Source organism: Vulpes lagopus, chromosome 15 (genome assembly GCF_018345385.1).
Source record: "Vulpes lagopus strain Blue_001 chromosome 15, ASM1834538v1, whole genome shotgun sequence".
NCBI classification, from domain to species: domain Eukaryota; kingdom Metazoa; phylum Chordata; class Mammalia; order Carnivora; family Canidae; genus Vulpes; species Vulpes lagopus.
In genome coordinates this window covers 19,653,232-19,671,953 of record NC_054838.1, presented here as the reverse complement: position 1 = coordinate 19,671,953, position 18,722 = coordinate 19,653,232, and the positions used below count along the sequence as shown (strand labels likewise).

The 18,722-nt window shown below is 54.9% G+C and overlaps 1 protein-coding gene across 2 annotated transcripts in view; it reads right to left on the bottom strand.

Annotated features, from left to right (window-relative positions):
• Positions 1–167: 167 nt before the first annotated feature.
• The window catches only part of DCHS1 (dachsous cadherin-related 1), a 35,521-nt gene continuing 16,966 nt past the window's right edge, over positions 168–18,722 (bottom strand). For both annotated transcript variants that reach the window (XM_041729771.1, XM_041729770.1), the window contains 19 exons: positions 13,633–13,821; positions 13,304–13,535; positions 12,931–13,167; positions 11,565–12,590; positions 11,165–11,358; positions 10,866–10,962; positions 10,606–10,763; positions 9,546–10,410; positions 9,203–9,442; positions 8,988–9,113; positions 8,140–8,349; positions 6,068–6,946; positions 5,386–5,499; positions 4,994–5,205; positions 4,748–4,902; positions 4,439–4,569; positions 4,056–4,339; positions 3,576–3,714; positions 168–3,241 (listed from right to left, as the gene is read on the bottom strand). In XM_041729771.1, the coding sequence (XP_041585705.1) occupies positions 630–3,241; positions 3,576–3,714; positions 4,056–4,339; positions 4,439–4,569; positions 4,748–4,902; positions 4,994–5,205; positions 5,386–5,499; positions 6,068–6,946; positions 8,140–8,349; positions 8,988–9,113; positions 9,203–9,442; positions 9,546–10,410; positions 10,606–10,763; positions 10,866–10,962; positions 11,165–11,358; positions 11,565–12,590; positions 12,931–13,167; positions 13,304–13,535; positions 13,633–13,821 (8,100 nt within the window). In that variant the 3' untranslated portion in view covers positions 168–629. The remainder of the gene's footprint in view (positions 3,242–3,575; positions 3,715–4,055; positions 4,340–4,438; positions 4,570–4,747; positions 4,903–4,993; positions 5,206–5,385; positions 5,500–6,067; positions 6,947–8,139; positions 8,350–8,987; positions 9,114–9,202; positions 9,443–9,545; positions 10,411–10,605; positions 10,764–10,865; positions 10,963–11,164; positions 11,359–11,564; positions 12,591–12,930; positions 13,168–13,303; positions 13,536–13,632; positions 13,822–18,722) is intronic.

Below are 18,722 nucleotides of genomic sequence, written 5' to 3'. Positions count from 1 at the left end.
CCGCCGCAGAGATGTGAGGTCAGCCTCAGGCTAGGCTCCCAGGGCCATCCCCACCCTAGAGGCCCCGTGCCCACCACCCCTCTGTGCCTCTCTAGGGTGTCCACGATACATCAGGTGCCTTGCAATCGTCCCCCATCCCAATGGCCCCCACAGAATACAGCCGGACACTAGATACAAACTGCAGTTTATTAAGGCTCCAGAGTGAGAATTGGCACTTGGTTCTGTGCAGGGGCAGGGGTGTTAGTGGAACCCAAAGGAGCTGGGCCCAAACAGGTTGGAGGGGCCTCCCCCATCCCCCCTACCCCTCAATAAATAAAGTCTCAGCTCCACCTCAGGGTGCTGGCACGAGGCAGGAAGCCCTCACTGAGGAGAACCCAGAGCTGCTGCCTCCTTCATATTTCTCCCCACATTGGACCTGACCCCAGGTCCGTGCCCAAAGGACCTCTATTTGACTGGTGCTCTGACAGGACCAGGGTGAGATGTGGGACCTGCCCCCACTGGAGTTTAGGATGGGGAGCTGGCCTCCCCTGTGGTCAATCATGGTCCGAGGCTGCCCAGGGCAGGCTCAGATGGGGCCTGCATTGGGGACACTGTGCGCATCCCAGGTCGGGGCCCAGCCTGGGCCACAGCTAGATGTGCAGCTCCGTGTCATCAGGTGGCTCCAGGCCGGACTCTGCGCTGAGTGCTGAGGCTGAGGGGCCCTGGGCCACCCCAAATGGTGAGACAACGGGGGAGCGAGCAGCCAGAGGAGACAGTGAAGGGGAGAAGCTGGGGGACATGGCAGCTGAGGATAGGGAGCCTTCGTGGCTGATGGGGGAGCGGTGAGAGGCTGGTGGGAAGATGGCCCGGGTTGCTGCTGTGCTGGCTGGCTTAGGGGGCACAGACTTGGCTCCTGGGTGGGCCACAGCAGTGATGAGGGGTGGTGGATCAATACGGGGAGCTGGGGGACATGGCCGAGCTTCATCCTTGAGCCGGGCAATCTCTGTGAAGACACTGGCCAGTGGCTGGAACTGAGGGCACCAGCTCAGCAGGTAGTCCCAGTTATAGCTGCCACGGAGCTCCTCCTCACCAGCCACAATGGCTGTCAGTGCACCTGCCACACATGGCTTGCCATCTGCTGGGAAGCCATAGTCCCCGGTGGGTGCAGGGCTCAGGCCACAGCCCCCTAGGAAGGCTGTGGCAGTGGCTGGTGGGCCCTCTTCTCGGTACAGAGTGGCTCCTGCACCTGGCAGCAGCAGCCCTGCCTTGCGGCCCTTATACCAGGTGTCAGGGGCAGGTGGCTCGCAGGATGTGTCACTCAGTCCATCTGCATCCTGTTGGATGCCTGAGTCGGGGCCACGGGCAGCCAAGGAAGAAGCCACACTGGCCACTCTTGGGAATTCATTGATCATGCGGATCTCGTCATCCTCTGCAGCCTCTGCTGAGCCTCGGCCACTTGAGTGTGAAGGGTCCAAAGAGCCACCACGGGGGTAGGGTCCTCCAGCTCCTGGCCCACCATAGCTAGGGAGAGTCTGGTGATAGAGGTGCTCTGAGGGTGGTGGGCTGGGTGGCTCTCGGCCTAGCTTCTGCAGAGAGCCACTGGACAGGGGTGCTGCCTGTGACATTGGACCAGGTGCTGCCTCAGCCTTGCGGCTACGGGCCCGTACCAGGCCTAGGACCAGGGCTGCTAGTGCAAGCACAACCACAACTCCCAGGGAGGCTGCCACAGCCCCCACCAATAGCAGGTTGAGGTCAGGTGCCAGGCCCAGTGCAGTGTGGGTGATATCCACGGTCACAGGCACTGTGGCACTCCGGGAACCAGGCAGAGGCCCCCGTGCCACCACCTCCAGCCTCAGCTCCCGTGGTGCCTCACGCCGTGTCCGGCCTCCACTCCCAGAAGTGCCTGTTCCGCTGCCTGGTGCCCGGCTGTCCACTCGAAGGTACAGGGCACCTGTAGTCTGGTTGATACCAAAATAGGGGGAAGAGGTGGCAAGGGAATAGAGCACCAGGCCATCGGCACCTCCATCCTCATCTGTGGCCTGCACATGACCCAGGCTGTAGCCACGCCGGGCACCTTCTGGCACTTGGAAGTGGAAAGCTGGAGCCAGGAACACTGGGTCATACTCATCCTCCCCTGTCACCAGCACTGACACAGTGACTGAGGCTGAGAGATTCCCAGCATCAGCAGCACCCACCAGCAGCTGGAAGCTTCCTGTGTGCTCATAGTCAAAGGCCACTCGTGCCCGCAACTCCCCTGTTGAGCTGTTCAGTGCAAATGCCTCTCGGCCCTCAGGCCCTGGCCCAGCCTCCAACAGGGTATAGCGGAGCCTCCCGAAAGCTCCTGCATCCCCATCAATCGCATGCAGAGTGGTCACAAGAGTGCCTGGAGGCTGGTTCTCTGCCAGGCTGGTGCTGAGCAAGCTCAGCGGGAAGACTGGGCCATGGTCATTCACATCCTGGACCTCGATGGTCACTGGTGCCAGAGCAAAGTGTGCCCCAGCAGGGTCAGCAGCCTGCACTACAAGCTGATGTCGAGCCTGGGTCTCACAGTCCAGGGCGCGGGCGAGTCGCAAGGCACCTGAGTTCTCATCCAGTTCAAAGAGCCCAGAAGGATCGCCTGAGCTAAGGGTGAAACGCACAAGGCCATGAGGACCCGGGTCAGCATCAGAGGCCTCCACATGCAGCAGCTCAGCTCCAACAGGTGTGTCCTCGGGAACTGCCATGCGGTATGACGCTCGAGTGAAGACAGGTGGGTTGTCATTGACATCCAGCACAGTGACGGTGACAGGCACAGCTGAACTGCGAGGTGGCTGCCCCCGGTCAGCTGCAGCCACAGTTAAATTATACTGGGTTAGGCTTTCAAAGTCTAGAGACTCAAGTAGCACCAGGCAGCCCAGTGCCCGGGGGCCTAGTCCACCACCTTCCCCAGTCTCAGCCAGCCGGGGTTCCAGCTGGAAGACTCGGCCCCGGTTACCACTGACAATGCTATAGTCCACGGTGGCATGAGTGCGGCTTCCATCGGCATCTGTGGCCTCCAAGGTGAGCAGGGTGGAACCAGGGGGCAGATCTTCAGTTACAGCCACACGGTAGTGTGGCAATGTGAAGCTAGGGGTGTGGTCATTCTGGTCCTGCAGCTGCACATGCACTGTGGCTCGTGCTGCTCGGCCTGGCATCCCATGATCTCGTGCTTCCAGTACTACGTCCACCACTCCTGGACCCTCATGGCCCAAGGCCACTGTTCCCACTGTTGTGAACAAGGTCCCTGCGATGCGAAGGGAATGGAGAGAAATATGCATTCAGCAGAAGCTATAGGTGAGCATAGGGTGATCCTTCGGGGCCTAGGAAATGGCCTTGGAAGTCTGATTCTAGGGGATGGCCTGTGTGCTGGGAGTTTATGAAATGGTCTCCAAGATCCATGAAATGGCTTCTAGATATGCAGTCAGGATGGGGCTTAAAATAGAGACAAAGCAGGGGAAATGTTCTCACTGGGTCAGAGATCCAGGAGTTAAGGGTTCAGGCAAGAGATTCTAGGAATGAGGTCAAAATATGGCCCATTGCTGTCAAAGATAAGGGATCAGATCCTGGGAAGAACGTACCATTGTTGGGGTCAACACTGAAGCCCTCAGCAGGGGAAGCCAGGTGGTAGGAAATGTGACCATTGGCACCCGAATCCTGGTCAGTGGCAGAGACGGAGAGAATGGCACTGCCTGGAGGTGTGTGTTCAAGCAGTGTCACCTGAGGGGTGAGGACAAATGTTTATGGCCAAATTTCCCAGCTGCCCTACTGTCCACTTAGCTTATTTCTGGAGCTTGATCCCATGAACCCTGCTTGGCATCCATGCCAGCTTGAAGCCCATACTCGGTGTTCAAACTGCCCACCTTCCTCCATTTCTGGGCACAGGAAGAAGAACCTAGACACAGTTCCTAGGACTCAGACAGCTGACTTAGAGATGGGACCCTCCCATCCCCAGGTCATTTCCAACATCCATCCCACCTCAGACCCTTCTGGCCTTGGCACTTCCTTCCAACGTGAACAACCCTGGGCCCAGGTGTGGGGTCATCTAGGGGCATCAGTACCTGGTAGAGGCTCTGTGAGAAGGCAGGTGCATTGTCATTGACATCCTCCACAAACACTGTGAGATTAGCACGGCCCTCGTGAGGCCCGTCATGTGCCAGCAGTTGCAGGTGGTAGCGGTCACGCTGCTCAAAGTCCAGGGGGCCCGTGAGCGAGAGGCGGCCTCCATAGCGACCTATGCTGAAGGGATCCTGGGGTCCAGATGGGCTCAGCACATACCACAGCACCGGTCCTGAGTCCACATCATTCCCTGTTACCTGTGCAATCTCTGAGCCCAAGAGTGCATCTGTAATACAGGGGACAAGTATTTGGCGTGATCCGAGACACCCCTGGAGCCCCAAGAAGGGGAATGTGCTGCTCCACCACCCTTTTACTGAGTCCTCACCTTCCGACACTCGGAGCTCCCAGGGCTGGGGGATGGTGGGACGATTATCATTAGTGTCGATGACCATCACTGTCAGGGTAGCTGAGCCCACCAGGGCTGGACTTCCTCTGTCTGTGGCCATCAGTACCAGCCTGGACACAGAAAACAATCAGGGGCGGGGCCTGGGGATAAGGGAGAACCACAGGCAGGGCTGGAAGGACTCATGACAGACCTGAGAATGTAGCCTAGGGATTGAGAGGGATTCAGGGCAAGCCTTGAAGCTGCATGGACCCATGATGGGATCCTGCAATCTACCAAGCCAGGCCTTACCGTGTTTCAGCCCAGATCTCACGGTCCAGGATGGCTGTGGTAGTAATAGTGCCTGTGGCTGGATCTACGTGGAACAATCCGCGTGCCGGTTGGGATGCAGCCAGGCTGTAGGAGATCTGTCCGCTGGGGCCTTGGTCCAAGTCATCTGCCTCCACCTGGTGGGAAAAGGAGGCTACTGGCACTGGGCTGGCCACAGACAAGTCCGGCAGCCAGCCCTGCCCCTCATCTTCCCATCACGCCCCACACCTGCAGCAGGGGTCCCTCCAAGGGCCTAGACTCAGGCAGGAAGGCCACGTAGTGGGGCCGCAGGAAGCGGGGAGCATTGTCATTGGCATCTTGCAGGGTTAGGGTCAGCACGGAGAAGGCAAAGGCTCCCCCGCTCTCTGCCTGTAGCACCAGTCGCAGTCGTGGGCTCGCCTCAAAGTCCAGCCCCTCTGCCGAGCGAACTGTGATGGCTCCTGCGGCAGGGGGTGAGGGGAAGCAAAAAGCATCACAGACAACCCTTGCTTGCCCTGGAGCCTCCCTCTCTGATGCCCCTTCCTTAAGGGCAGCCTCTCCCCAACCAGAGCCTTCTCAGGCCCAGTGAGGAGCTCCCCCAGGAGCTGTCCCCTCACAGGGCCCCTGCTCCTGCCCCTTACCTGTACTAGGCTGGATGGAGAATGTCCCCTTCTCATTCCCACTGAGAATGCTGTAGATGATGGGTCCATTTGAGCCCCCTGCATGGACAGCCTTAGGGGAGATAATGGGAGTCCCTGCAGAGAGGATGGTATTGGTTGGACTGCTAGCACTAGACTGAGGGAGTTTATAACACATTTTTAGCAAGTAACCCCAGCCCATTCAAGGATACAAAGCTGGTCTCCCATCCAAGTACTAACCAGGCCCAACCCTGCTTAGCTTCCGAGATCAGAGGAGATTGGGTGCTTTCAGGGTGGTATTATGTTGAGCACAGTAAGTCAATCAGAGGACAATCATTATATGGTTTCACTCATATGACAAATATAAAAAAATAGTGAAAGGGATTATAGGGGAAAGGAGAGAAAATGAGTGGGAAAAGTCAGAGAGGGTGACAAACCATGAGAGACTCCTACCTCTGGAAAACGAACAAGGGGTAGTGGAAGGGGAGGTGGGCGGGGGAATGGGGTGACTGGGTGATGGGTACTGAGGGGGGCACTTGACAGGATGAGCAATGGGTGTTATACTATATGCTGGCAAACTGAACTCCAATAAAAAATATACAAAAAAAAAGAAAAAAAGAAATTTAGAAATGCTTTTTAAGTCAAAACAAAGATACAAAGCTGGGAGACATGGGAAGGGACCCACCTGGGGGTGCATTCTCACGGAGCATGGCTTCACTAGTAGCCCGAGGAAAACGCGGTCCACGCTCGGACTCCCCCTGCAGCCCAACAATGACCACACCGGTAGCAGAACGAGCTGGACGCCCAAGATCAGTGGCTACGACGAAAAGGACACGATCCCGGGGGCCCAGGGCTACAGGGGAGCGGGCCACACGTATTTCACCGGTGTAAGAGTCCACGGTGGTGCCAGGAGGTGGCGTGCCTGCCAGCCGGTATAGGATGGAGGCATTAGCACCAGCATCACGGTCTTCAGCTCGCAGAGTGGCCAGAGCCAGAGTCGGGGTGCTGAGGCTGGGGCCTGGGCGGGGCAGGCGCAGCCTCAGAGGACTGGTGGGGAAGGTGGGTGCATGGTCATTGACATCACGCACTGTGATGGTGATAGGTACTGTGGTGCTCAGGGGCCCAGCAGCTGCACCATCCACTGCACTCACAGAAAAGGCATAGCTGGAACACTGCTCCCTGTCTAGGGCTATGGCTGTGCGTAATTCCCCGGAGCTGGGCTCCAGCAAGAAGGCTCCTGCTGCACCTGTACCCAGGTAGTAGGTCACACGGCCATTGGCCCCAGCATCAGGGTCGTGAGCCTGTAGTTGCAGCAACAGGGTCCCTGCAGGTGCATCCTCAGGCACCTCCACAGAGTAGGCAGGCACAGGGAAGGCTGGGGCATGGTCATTGGCATCCAGCACTGTCACTGTCACAAGCAGGGTGGCACTGAGAGCTGGCTGGCCTCCATCCCGGGCCTCTATCCGCAGCTGGAATGCTGGCTCCACCTCTCGGTCTAGTGGCCTCATGGTGCCAAACTCCCCAGACGCTAGGTCTAGGACAAAGGCTCCTGATGAGTCCCCATCTGCAGAGAAGTACATGTGCACATAGACAAAGATGTGTCAGCCCATGGGAGGGAGAGTGATTTACAGGCAACAGCAAATGGGAAGGGGTAAAGGGAAGAGAAACTGGGATAAAAGCAGAGAAGAGAACCACAGACAGTAAAGGAGGATACTGTAAAGCAGCTGTTCTCAGAGTGTGGCCTGGGGACTCCTCTCAGGGAGTAAATAAGATCAAAACTGGTTTCATAGCAATACTAAAACATTATATGCCATTTTAATTCTCAGAATCTCACAAATGTAGAGTCCAAATACTGATGACATGTGATATCAACTTGGATGGTTAACGGCAAGTGTATTTATTAATGCTTATGTCTTCTAGAATGTAGGTAGAGGGACGCCTGGGTGGCTCAGCAGTTGAGTGCCTGCCTCCCGCCCAGGGCGTGATCCTGGAGTCCTGGGATCGAGTCCCACATTGGGCTCCCTGCAGGGGCCTGCTTTTCTCTCTGCGTATGTCTCTGCCTCTCTCTCTCTGTGTCTCTCATGAATAAATAAAATCTTAAAAAAATAGAATGTAGGTAGAAAATTTAGAGTGTGAACATGTATTTTCAGAGACTCATTCAGTTTTTGCTGGCTTCCTTTTAGTTACACCTGCTATAATCTTTGCAATCTTAGTACTCTCCAACAAGTTATTTGAAGCCCTAATATTTCTTTGTACCTATATGGAAATACCATAAGCAGTGTACTTCACTGGCTGTCTTATAATGGTGTTTTAAATTTTTTCTCAGCTTTAGTATCTAATATAATAAATATGGATTTAATGTGCTTATTATAAATATGAATTCATATTACATATTTGTTATATCACGTTATTATATCAATAAATATTGATATCGTTTAAACAAACTCTTTAAGGTTCTCAAAAATTTAGAATATTATGGGTTATTAAGACCAAAAAGTTTGAGAACAAGTGCTCTATAGGGAGAAACAAGAAAGAAAAAGAAAAGTAACAGGAAAATAAAAACAGAGACACAGAGGGACATAATAAGCTAAAGAGGCAGAGAAAAAAACACTCAGAAACACACACATGCATGAATGAAAACGTAGAAGACAGAGACAAGAGAAAGGAAACCCAGACACACTGAGGCTGACATAAGCCCACAAGGAGTAGAACTGGGCAAGTGGATGCTGGGTTAGTGAGTGTGGGGACAGTTCTCACCCAAGATGCGGTACTGCAGCTGCCCGTTGGCTCCCACATCTGGGTCAGAGGCCCGCAGCACCGTAAGGGTCTGGGGATCCTGGCCCTCGGGCACCTCCAGGGAGAGGTGGGCACTCCCAAAGGTTGGGGCATGGTCATTCTCATCCTCCACAGCCACTCGCACTGTGACATGAGTCAACAAGGGGGGCGAGCCCCTATCCCGGGCATACACTATGGGGAAGCAAAATCAGTAAGATATAAAGCCTGCTCCCGTCCATGGAGAAACCAACACACACGGCACTCAACATGTTCCCCAGGTGCGTGTATGAACCAGAGAATGTCCATCTCTCCCTGCTCCGCAAGCATGTGTGCGCTTACGTGTGTACATGTACACGTAAATATACTTGTCAGTAGACTTTTTTCTTCCCACTTCTCATACTTAGTACATGCAAGATGTATCTTAGATTAGTGGTAGTGTGACAGAAAAGGCAGTAAATGAGGTATCAAAAGATGTGGGTTCAAGTCCCAGCTCTACCACTTCCAAGCTGTGTTGGCTTGCACAAGTCACTTAACCTCTATGGTACTATCAATATGCTTCTCTGTTAGATGGCCACGGTCTAATCTGAGGGAATCCTACAGGACGCAACTGTGGCATTATGTATTTCAGAGTTTGTGTGATCACAATGGCAACAGCCAGGGAGTCCGATCACCTTGCAATCCACCCAACTCTTGCTTCCCCCAAAGGATCCAAAAATATAACAAGCTGTTCTCTAATAGGTGGAAGCTTCTAGAAGGTATTTTGGGGGTTCTACCCCTGTAACGCTGGTGCTTACAACACCTCAGGCTTTTGGGGTCCTGTCAGTGCGTACCTGTCAGGTTGATCTCCTCCTGCTCCTCCCGATCCAGGGCGCGAAGAGTCGTCAGAACTCCAGTGTCTGGGTCCAGGGAGAAGCTTTCTCCAGAGATACCTCCATAAGTCACTTGCCCATTGGCCCCTGAGGAGGGGCAGCATGGAGGGAGATCAGAGGGTAGCTATAGCCCTTCCTGCCCAGTGACCCTCTCCACTCACCCCCTCAGGTCTTACCCAGGTCTGGGTCGGTGGCCCGCAGCGTGAGCAGAGACGTGCCAGGAGGGCTGTTCTCACGCAAGAGGACGCTGTACTCCTGCTGCTGGAAAGCGGGTGCCTCGTCGTTGACGTCGGCGACACTGACAGTGAGGAGCTGCGTGGCCGAGCGCGGTGGGGAGCCGTGGTCCGAGGCCACCACGGTCAGCAAGTGCTCAGCTCGCTGCTCCCGGTCCAGGGCCCGCACCACGGAGAGCGCGCCTACGCGGGCGGCAGGGCGCACGGCAGGTTGGAAGGAAGCCTCAGTACTCCCCCACGTCCCCCCGCCCCGCCCCGCCCCCAACCTCCTCCCCGTCCCACTCACCGGTGCCCGAGTGGAGCCGGAAGTAGCCGTCCCCGCCGGCTGCCAGGCGGTAGGACACGCGCGCGGCCTCGCCGAGGTCCGGGTCCCGCGCTACCACGTGCAGCGCCACGGGCCCGGGCGGCTGATCCTCGGGGATGCGCACCCGGGACGGCGAGGCGAAGACCGGGGCGTTGTCATTCTCGTCCGTGACAAAGACGCGCGCGGAGACGCGCGCTGCGCGGCGGCGGCTGGCGTTGGCGGGCCGGTCGGTGGCTTCCACGAGCAGCAGCAGGGCGGGCGTGGTCTCCCGGTCCAGGCCTCGCGGCGCGCTGAGCGCCCCGGTGCGCGCGTCCAAGCGGAGCGCGGGCACGGGCGGCTCCTGGCGCAGCAGGCGGTAGCGCACGTCGCTGTTGGGGCCCGGGCCGTCGGCGTCCGACGCGCGGAAGGTGTACAGCGCCGCGCCCGGATCCGGGTTCTCCGGCAGCGCCAGCGCCAGCGGGTCGCGCGCGAAGGCCGGCGCGTGCTCGTTCTCGTCCTGCACGCGCACCTGCACGCGCAGCAGCCGCGCGCCCGCGCCCCCCGGGCCCTCGGCGCGCACAGTGAGCGCGCGCCACGCCGGGCCCGCCTCGAAGTCGAGGGGCCGCGCCAAGTACAAGCGCCCCGAGGACGCGTCCAGCGCGAAGGTGCCCTCCGGGTCGGCGCCGCCGACCAGCGTGTAGGTGAGTGCGCCCACCCCCGCCGGCTCCGGCGCCGCCACCGAGCCCAGCAGGGAGCCGGGCTGCAGCCCCTCCGCCGCTGTCACCGTCAGCACGACGGGCACCGGGGCCGCTGGGTCTGGCTCTGAGGCATCCGGGGCGGGCTCGGCCGAGCGGACGGAGGGAAGCACCTGTTGTGGACGAGGAGGAAGGACAGAATCAGGAGGACCCGGGTAAAAGGGGTCTGGGCTGGCCCGCTGGGTAGCTGAAAGGGTAGTGAGAGCTGCCCGACTAGAGGGCGCAAGGCCTCCGTGAAAGTGTAGCTCCTGGAGGGGCCCACAGCGTGGCCTAGAAGTGGGTAGATTAACAAGCAAGGGCGGCCGTACCTGCACCAGCAGCTGGAGACTGGAGCTCCGAGGGGGGCTGCCTTGGTCATGAGCACTCAAAGTGAGCACATAGTGTGGCCGCTCCGCTCGGATCAAGGGTGCTGCGGTGAGCAGCTCCCCCGAGTGAGGGTGGAGAGAGAAGAGCTCTGAGCCAGGACCTGGGGGCAGGCAGAGGAAGAGGGGTTGAGGGCATGTGTCCCAGAGAGGGCAGGTCATGCTGTCACTCACCGACCCCCTTCTCTCCACACCACCCCGCATACCAGTTAGCGTGTACAGGATAGTGCCGTTCTCCCCCTCATCTGGATCCTTGGCCTGCAGAGTCGTCACCAGTGTTCCTGGAGGCACTCGATCTGGTACCTGGTGGGGACATGCAAGTCACCTACAGCTGTGTCCCTCCTGTTCTTGAGACATCTCAGGGTCAAGTTCCCCTCACCACCACCACCCCTTTTTTTGCTCTCACACCTGGTCCAAGGGTCAATCTCTTACATCTACAGCTCTATGGGGAGATCCCTACTGCCTCTCACACTTTTTCAGGACAGGGTCCTGCCACTTCACATACCTGTACAGGGAGGCCCCCGCCAGCAGCCCCGGAAGCCTGCAGGAAGCTGGGGCTGTTGTCGTTGAGGTCGAGTACTGCGATGTGCACAGTGCCTGTGGTACTACGGGGTGGGCTCCCCCCATCCTGCACCTGCACCAGGAGTTGGTAGCTGCTCTGCCGCTCTCGGTCCAGGGTTTGGAGTGTGGTCATTTCTCCTGGGAGTGCAGGATAGGGATCATGTGTGGGGCAGCTAGGGTTTAGGTATGAGGAGCTGGGGTTTAGGGAATGTGGGAGGGAATGCCAGGGTGAAAGTCCAGGCTCAGTCCTGGTCCTCAAGGCTGGGGTCTGGGGATTCTATCTGGGTATTCACCAGTCTGAGGATGAGGCTATGAGGTCTCAGATTTCAGGCCCCAGTGCTCACCAGTCTGGGGGTGGATGCGGAAGGCCTTGCTGTCTTCTGACAGTGGTCGCAGGCTGTAGGTCAGACGTCCATTGGGTCCTGAGTCTCGGTCAGTGGCAAAGACCCGGCCCACGCTGGTCCCTGGGGGCTGGTTCTCAGCCACAGCCAGGAAGGTGGGCTCCTCAGACAAGCGGGGACTGTGGTCATTCTGGTTGAGGATGCTGACCCTCACAGTAGCTGTGCCTGTCTGCTGCCCCAACTCAGCTTTGGATCCAGACACTGCCATTACCTTCAGGGTGTACAGCTCCTGGGCCTCGCGGTCCAGTGCGGCCCGCACCCATAGCCAACCAGTCTGTGGTTCCAGGCCAAAGGGGCTGCTTGGCCCATCTGCTGCAAGATGGTAGGTGATGGGGCCCCCGTCTGGTGCCTGAGCTCGCACTTGCAGGACTTGAGTTCCAGGGGTGGTGCCCGAGGGCAGGTCCACACGGTAGGTAGGGCTGTCAAAGTGAGGAGCCAGCCCACGGGTCCCCAAGTCCTGTACCACCACCCGCAGTCGAAAGTGGCTGGTACGGGGTGGGGAGCCTCCATCCCGGGCCTCCAGCTCCAGCTCATGGGCTGGTCCCCCTGGGGGCCCCAGAGGTCCCATAAGCCGTACATGGCCTGTAGTGGGGTCCACGGTGAAGGCCCCGCCACCTCCAGCAAGCAGGGTAAAGGTGACTCGACTGTTAATGCCTGCATCAGGGTCCAGAGCCCGAAGTGTATAAATGGGGGTCCCCGGGGCAGTGTTTGGTGGCAGCAACACTGTGTCTTCAGGTGCAGGGAAGGCAGGGGAGTTGTCATTCACATCATCCAGCAGCACACGCACCCGAGCTACAGCAAAAGCCGGGGGCACTCCGCTGCCTGCCCGCACCTCCAGCTCCAGCACTGGTCCCAGAAGCTCCCGGTCCAGAGGGCGAAGTGTTTGTAACAGCCCTGAGGCCCCATCTAAGGAGAAGAGTCCTCGGGGATCCCCACCTGATAGGGCAAGTGTCACAGACCCCAAGCGACCTAGGGGGATGAGAGAGGAGGCAAGAAAGAGATTGGGGGCACCTACTGGGTTGGGGGTCTGTTTTCTGACAGTCCACGGAGGGCTAAGCACTGTCCACACCCATATCTGTCAAACTATTAGGGGAAGGGGCAGGTGTTGGCAGAGGATGCTGGGTGGCACTAGGGTGATAATTTATGTGCCTGGGGATGAGCAGAGTGCCTGTACTGTGCCTACAGAGGTGTTGGGGATTGGAACCTGCATGTTTTGTACTGGGGCTACCTAAGGTGTGATACTCTAGGGTACTTTGAGAGGGTTATGTTGGGGTATCTGGGTAGAGCACCAAATGGGGATAAACGATACCTGGTGGATTGCGTGCCTGGACTATGCCCACACTGGTGCCTGGTGCCACATCCTCTGGTACAGAGAAAACATACTGGAGTTGCTCAAATACAGGTGGCACAGGGGTTCCAGGCACAATGCTGACGTTGACTCGGGCACTGGGCTCTGCCTGCAGGCCACCTCCATCCTGAGCCCCAATCTCCAGCTGCACCACAGAGTTGGCCCGTCTGGCCAAGGGCCAGGCCACTGTCAACAGCCCTGGGAGAAAGGATAGAAGCACAGATATATAAGGAGACAGCACAGAGGTAGAAAGGTTATGGAAAGGCGGGGGGGGGGGTGTCCTTCATTTCAGTAGGTGGGAAGAGGCAAGCCCTGGGAATGGGAGGATCCTCACCTGAGTGCTCATCCAAGGCAAAGAGTGGGGGGTTATTGCCAGCCAGGATGTGGTAGGAGAGTCGCCCATGGGGCCCTTGATCAGGGTCATGGGCTCGCACCCTCAGCACAGCTGTGCCTGGTGTACTCTGGGCACTCAGACTGACAGCATACTCCCATGGATAAAACTGAGGTGGGTTGTCATTCTCGTCTGACACAAACACCTTCACGTATACCATGGACTTGAGGCCTCCCTAGGAAGACAGGCAGCCATAAGTCAGGTGGGCCATATCTGGCTCTGGTGAGCACCTGATCCCAACACCCCAACCGGCCCACGGTCTCCCCACTCACCCCATCCACAGCTGTCACTGTGAAGTCGAAGCTTGAGGGTCCCTGATCTCGGTCCAGGGTCCGGGTCGTACACACATCACCAGTGTGGGCATCAATGCGGAACGGGGGAGACCCTGGGGCCCCAAGTCCGGCACCCAAGGAATAGGAGAGGAGGCCAAATGGACCACTGTCTGCATCTGTGGCTGTCACCTGGGGAGAGGCTGGGGTGAGTGATGCCCCATCGTTTTGACCAGAAGAGCCAGAGCTAAGTGGCAATTAGAAGGAGCAGGCCCTGGGCCACCTGGGTGCCAGAGTCTCTGGGTGGTGGAGGACACACAGAGGGGACCAGTAGGACGTGGGCCAAAACCCAATCATAGCTCAGACCTCACCACCTGCTTTAGGTTCCTGTGAGCATCTGGTCACAACATTTTTGTCAGCTGGTCAATACATAACCTTGTTTTATGTACGTTTCTGTTTAAAGATACCTTATGTAACATGTATTATTGATTCATTAACGTTGAATGCACAGCTGATGGCACCATAAATCATATCTGAATGAAGCTTATCTAACACATACATTGTCTTTAGAAGGCACATCACAGCCATCTTGGGTTTAGGAACACTAGGCAGTGCTTCAGCACCACACTTGGAGACCATTTTAAAGAGCAAAATCACCAAACAAAAGGGACAAAAATGCAAAAAATGTGGCACTAAATAGACCGCGAAAAGGACCCTTGTTTACAGCATGAGCCGAAGTATGAAAGCAGAGGGTTGCCTGGAATGTGCACATCAGTCCACTTAAACTTTTCATCATTCTGCACATGTTCAGGAATGACCGCAAAAGCTCCAGGAGTATTGATTTGGGGAGGGGGGGGCGGTTACACTATATTTTCGAGAGTCGGCAAACTTACAAATACAGAATCTGCATATGGTAACTACCTGCACTTACAGAGGAGAGCGACTGCAAATTCAGGTGGGCTGCAAGGAGTTAGTAACCACCACCAGATCTCATAAGGTAACCAATGAAATTACTGGGACTGATGTTCTAGCCCCACTTTTTCCTGAGTTTGGCCATTCCAGAGAGGGATCTGATTGATATCAGGATCTAATCACTGGAGTGATCCGGGTCTGTTCTGTAGATTTATAGATGTGGCTCATGCACCTGTAGCATCCCTTGCCTCTCAGGCCAACCTCATTGGAAGTGACAGAGAGAGGGATCCCTGGGTGGCGCAGCGGTTTGGCGCCTGCCTTTGGCCCAGGGCGTGATCCTGGAGACCCAGGATCGAATCCCACGTCGGGCTCCCGGTGCATGGAGCCTGCTTCTCCCTCTGCCTATGTCTCTGCCTCTCTCTCTGTGTGTGACTATCATAAATGAATAAAAATTAAAAAAAAAAAAAAAAAGGAAGTGACAGAGAATGGCAGGTTTACAGGATGTAAAAGGTCATGAAGTCCAGGCGGTTCCTCAAAACTAAGAGGTAGAGGAAGGCTTTCCTGGTTAATTCGTGGGTATCCCCCAGATTGGTTCAGGAAAAGTTGAACTATTGGACACCGATGTCAGGAGCCTCTCAACATTACAGAGCCAGAACAGCAGGATACACCATTCTAAGAGCTTCTGAGCCTAGGACAGGGCCAGGTACTCTATGTATATTTGTTAAATGGGTAAATGGACATTCTGATTATCCTTACAACAAAAACTTCCTTCAAACTAAGTTTTATACCTTGGGTGCACATTGGACCTCCAACAGTGTGTTAGCTGGTATTGACTGCTGAGGACTGTGACAAAGTACTCTTTGTGGATACAAGGGTCCTAGGGTCATGACATGCTGTATGAGCAGCCTGGAGGGTTCCCTCTTCTTAGCCAGAAAATGTTCCTCAGAGAGAAGGCGAGCTAAGGACTTCTGCTTGTTGCCCAGGTCCTTGACAGAAGTGATTTGTGGCACTGTTTACCCTCCAGAGAGACACTAAGACCCTGTCATGGCTGAACCCTGGAAACAACTCCTGCTCCAACTCTGTACTATGGCTGTGGGCCCAGATGTCCCGGGAGACAAACATCCCCCTGCATCAATCCAGGCAGGCTGCGACACAGCTGCAGCACCATCTCCAGAAGCTGTTAAAGACCTTTGCCCTCTGACTCGCGGCAGGAAGAAAAGCAATAAATAGTGGTCAGGGGAAGTTGTCAGGAAGTGACCCCAAAAGGCGTAGGGGCCACTGCCTGGAAATGACCAAGGCAGAAGTGAAATTCCCAGCCTGTGCGGCTCCTGCTCAGAGGTTGCACTGCATATGCTCAGTCTCCCTTTCCAGCAGGCTCTCAGCCCTACTGCCCAGCCCAACATTGGTCAGCTTCCTCTCCTGCTCATCTGTCTCCTTTTGTCCCCATCCACCCCTAGTTCTCATCGAATGTGCTATTTCAAGGAGAAAATAAAGACCCTTATCTGTGAATTTTCTTAAGTTCCTACCAGACCACAAACTTAATGCATCCACCCCATCCTGACCTTCCCAGATGTCTCCTGCTTCTCCTCCTGTTGCCTCCCCCTCTACAGATTCCTCTGCCTCCTCTTTCCCTGCCTGTTCTCACACACTGTTGCTCCTTGGAATCTCTCCTTGGCCCCTTTCACTCTATACAGTCCCTCAGGACCTTCTCTTCCACTTCCATGACTTTGACCATTGTCTGCACTTTGACCTACACCACTCCTCTGAGCTCCAAACCTGTACATCCAGATGCCTGCTCAACATCTCCACTTGGATATCCCACAGGCACCTTAAATCCAACCTGTCCAAAACTAAACTCATGATCATTCCAATCCCTCTCTAATGACTCTTCCATCCACGTAGTTGCTCAAGCCAGAAATCTGTTCTTCCCTTTTCCTCTCCCGGTATATCAATCAACTAGGGACTAAGTAAATCCTCATTATCTTTCCTATTTGTCTATTCCTCTCCATCACCATTATCACTGTCTTGATTTAGGCCTGAGTCATGTCTCCCCTGGACTATTGTGATTCCCTTCTCACAGGTGTCTGACCCTCCAATCTGTCCTCTACACCAGGATTTCTGATCCTTGGCACGACAGACAATTTGGACCAGATAATTCTTTGTTGTGGTGCTGTTGTGTGCATTATAGGTAGGATGTTTGACAGCATCCCTGCCCTCCATGCACTAGATGCCAGTAGCATCCCACCAGTTGTGACAATCAGAAGTCTCTAGACGTTGCCTAATGTCTCATCCAAAGGGCAAAACACTCCCAGTTATGAATCACTGCTCTATGCTACCAAAAGCATCTTTTGAGAAAGCAAATATGATCATATTACCCTTCTACTCGAAAATCTTCCATGTTCTCTAAAGAAAAGTGCTCAAATGCTTTGGCTTGGCTTGATTCCCCACTGTGTGGCCTACCTGCACAGTCTCACCACCGACTCTCCCATCACACACCTTAAATTTCAGAGACACTGAGCCACTTGTAGGCCCCTAAACAAGTCAGGCTCTCTCACTGCTCTCTGAGTGTCACTTGTGCCTGGACTCCCTTCCCTACCCCAGTCTGGCCCCTCACAAACTCCTGCTCAGCCTGTAAGTCTCCGCCTAAAGGTCACCTCTTTGGGGATGCATTCATACTGCCTATAAGTACCTCACATAGTCCCCACCATGTAAGTTGTTTTTACTGCAGTACAATTATTTCTTTGCACAAGAATCTCCTCTGTAGACTATAAACTCCATGAAGCAGGGTGGGGGGTGGGGGGAGGATGACTCATTCATTACTGTATTCTTTGTTCCTAATACGATGACTAGCACATGGTAGATACTTGATAAATGTATACTGAATGAATCTAATATTAAGACTTCTTCTAACAGGTATGAACACCCAGTGGTCAATTTTACTTCTGCTTCCCTGTAGTTACTAAGAGTAAAAACTCCAGGAAACCTCCTGGAGAGTTATTCTCTTGCTTCATGTGCTAGTGAGGAAGAAAAGGTTTGGAAGTCATCACCCATTGGTCCTGGGCCAAGAGGGAGAGTAAACACAGGGGAGAGTGGTGGCGAGAGCTGGACAGCAGCAGGCAGGCAAATGCCCAGAGTGTAGCCAGAAAGCAAGGCGTCAGCTGGGCCCAGGCACTGCCTGAGATCTAGACCAGAGGTCTAGATGCTCAGGGGTCTGGTGACTTCTGAGATGTAGAGACATCAAGCACTAGTCTCCTCAGAGGCCTCCCTTCCTCCTGTTTTCTATCCTGCATCCCTACTCCATGATGCAGCCAAAGCAATCTTCCCAAATGACATATCAAATTTGCTTAGAGCCCCTCAGTGGACCCCTGTGATTTTTAAGACAAAGTCAAATCCTGTAATCTGGTCTCTGTCTACTATTTTGTCTCATCTCTCTGCAATTCTTAGCAGCACAGTTGAGGCCAACCTGAACAATGCAGTCACCTGAATTCACCTGAAAGTCACAGTTTTCTGCAGCTCTTTCTGGAGGCCTGGAATCCCCATCCATATACTCTATATAATCCATTTAGCAAAGTCTCCTTGGTTCTTCAAAGGTCCCCTCCTCTGAGCGTCCACAGCGCTTCATGTGCCATCTGATGCAGCACTACTTACTGGTGTGTCTCCCTGTCTAGACTGGGACCTGCCTGGGAACGAGACCATGTCCTTTCTTCATTCTCTGAGACCAGCACAGTGCCAAGCTTATAGTGGGTAAGTTAATTCTTGAATATATCACTTACCCACTGATCTAATCCATCCTTCACCCCTAAGGCAAGTTGCTTCCTAAAAAAACAATCTGTAGGAAGGAGGGAAGGATGAATAGGTAGAGCAAAGAAGATTTTTAGGATGGTGAAATGACTGTGTATAATACTGTAATGCATGTCATTACACATATCCATTATACATGGCCATATACATTATACCTTTGTCCAGACCTATACAATGTACGATATCAGGAGTGAGCCCTAATGTAAACTATTTTTTGGGATTTGTGGTAATTATGTGTCATTGTAGGTTCATTGGTTGTAACAAATGAACCACTCTGGGAGGGATGCTGATAACAGGTAGGGTGGGAAGTAGATACATGAATTGGGACAAGGGGTATGTTAGGAAATCTTTATCCTCAACTCAATTTTGCTGTGAACCTA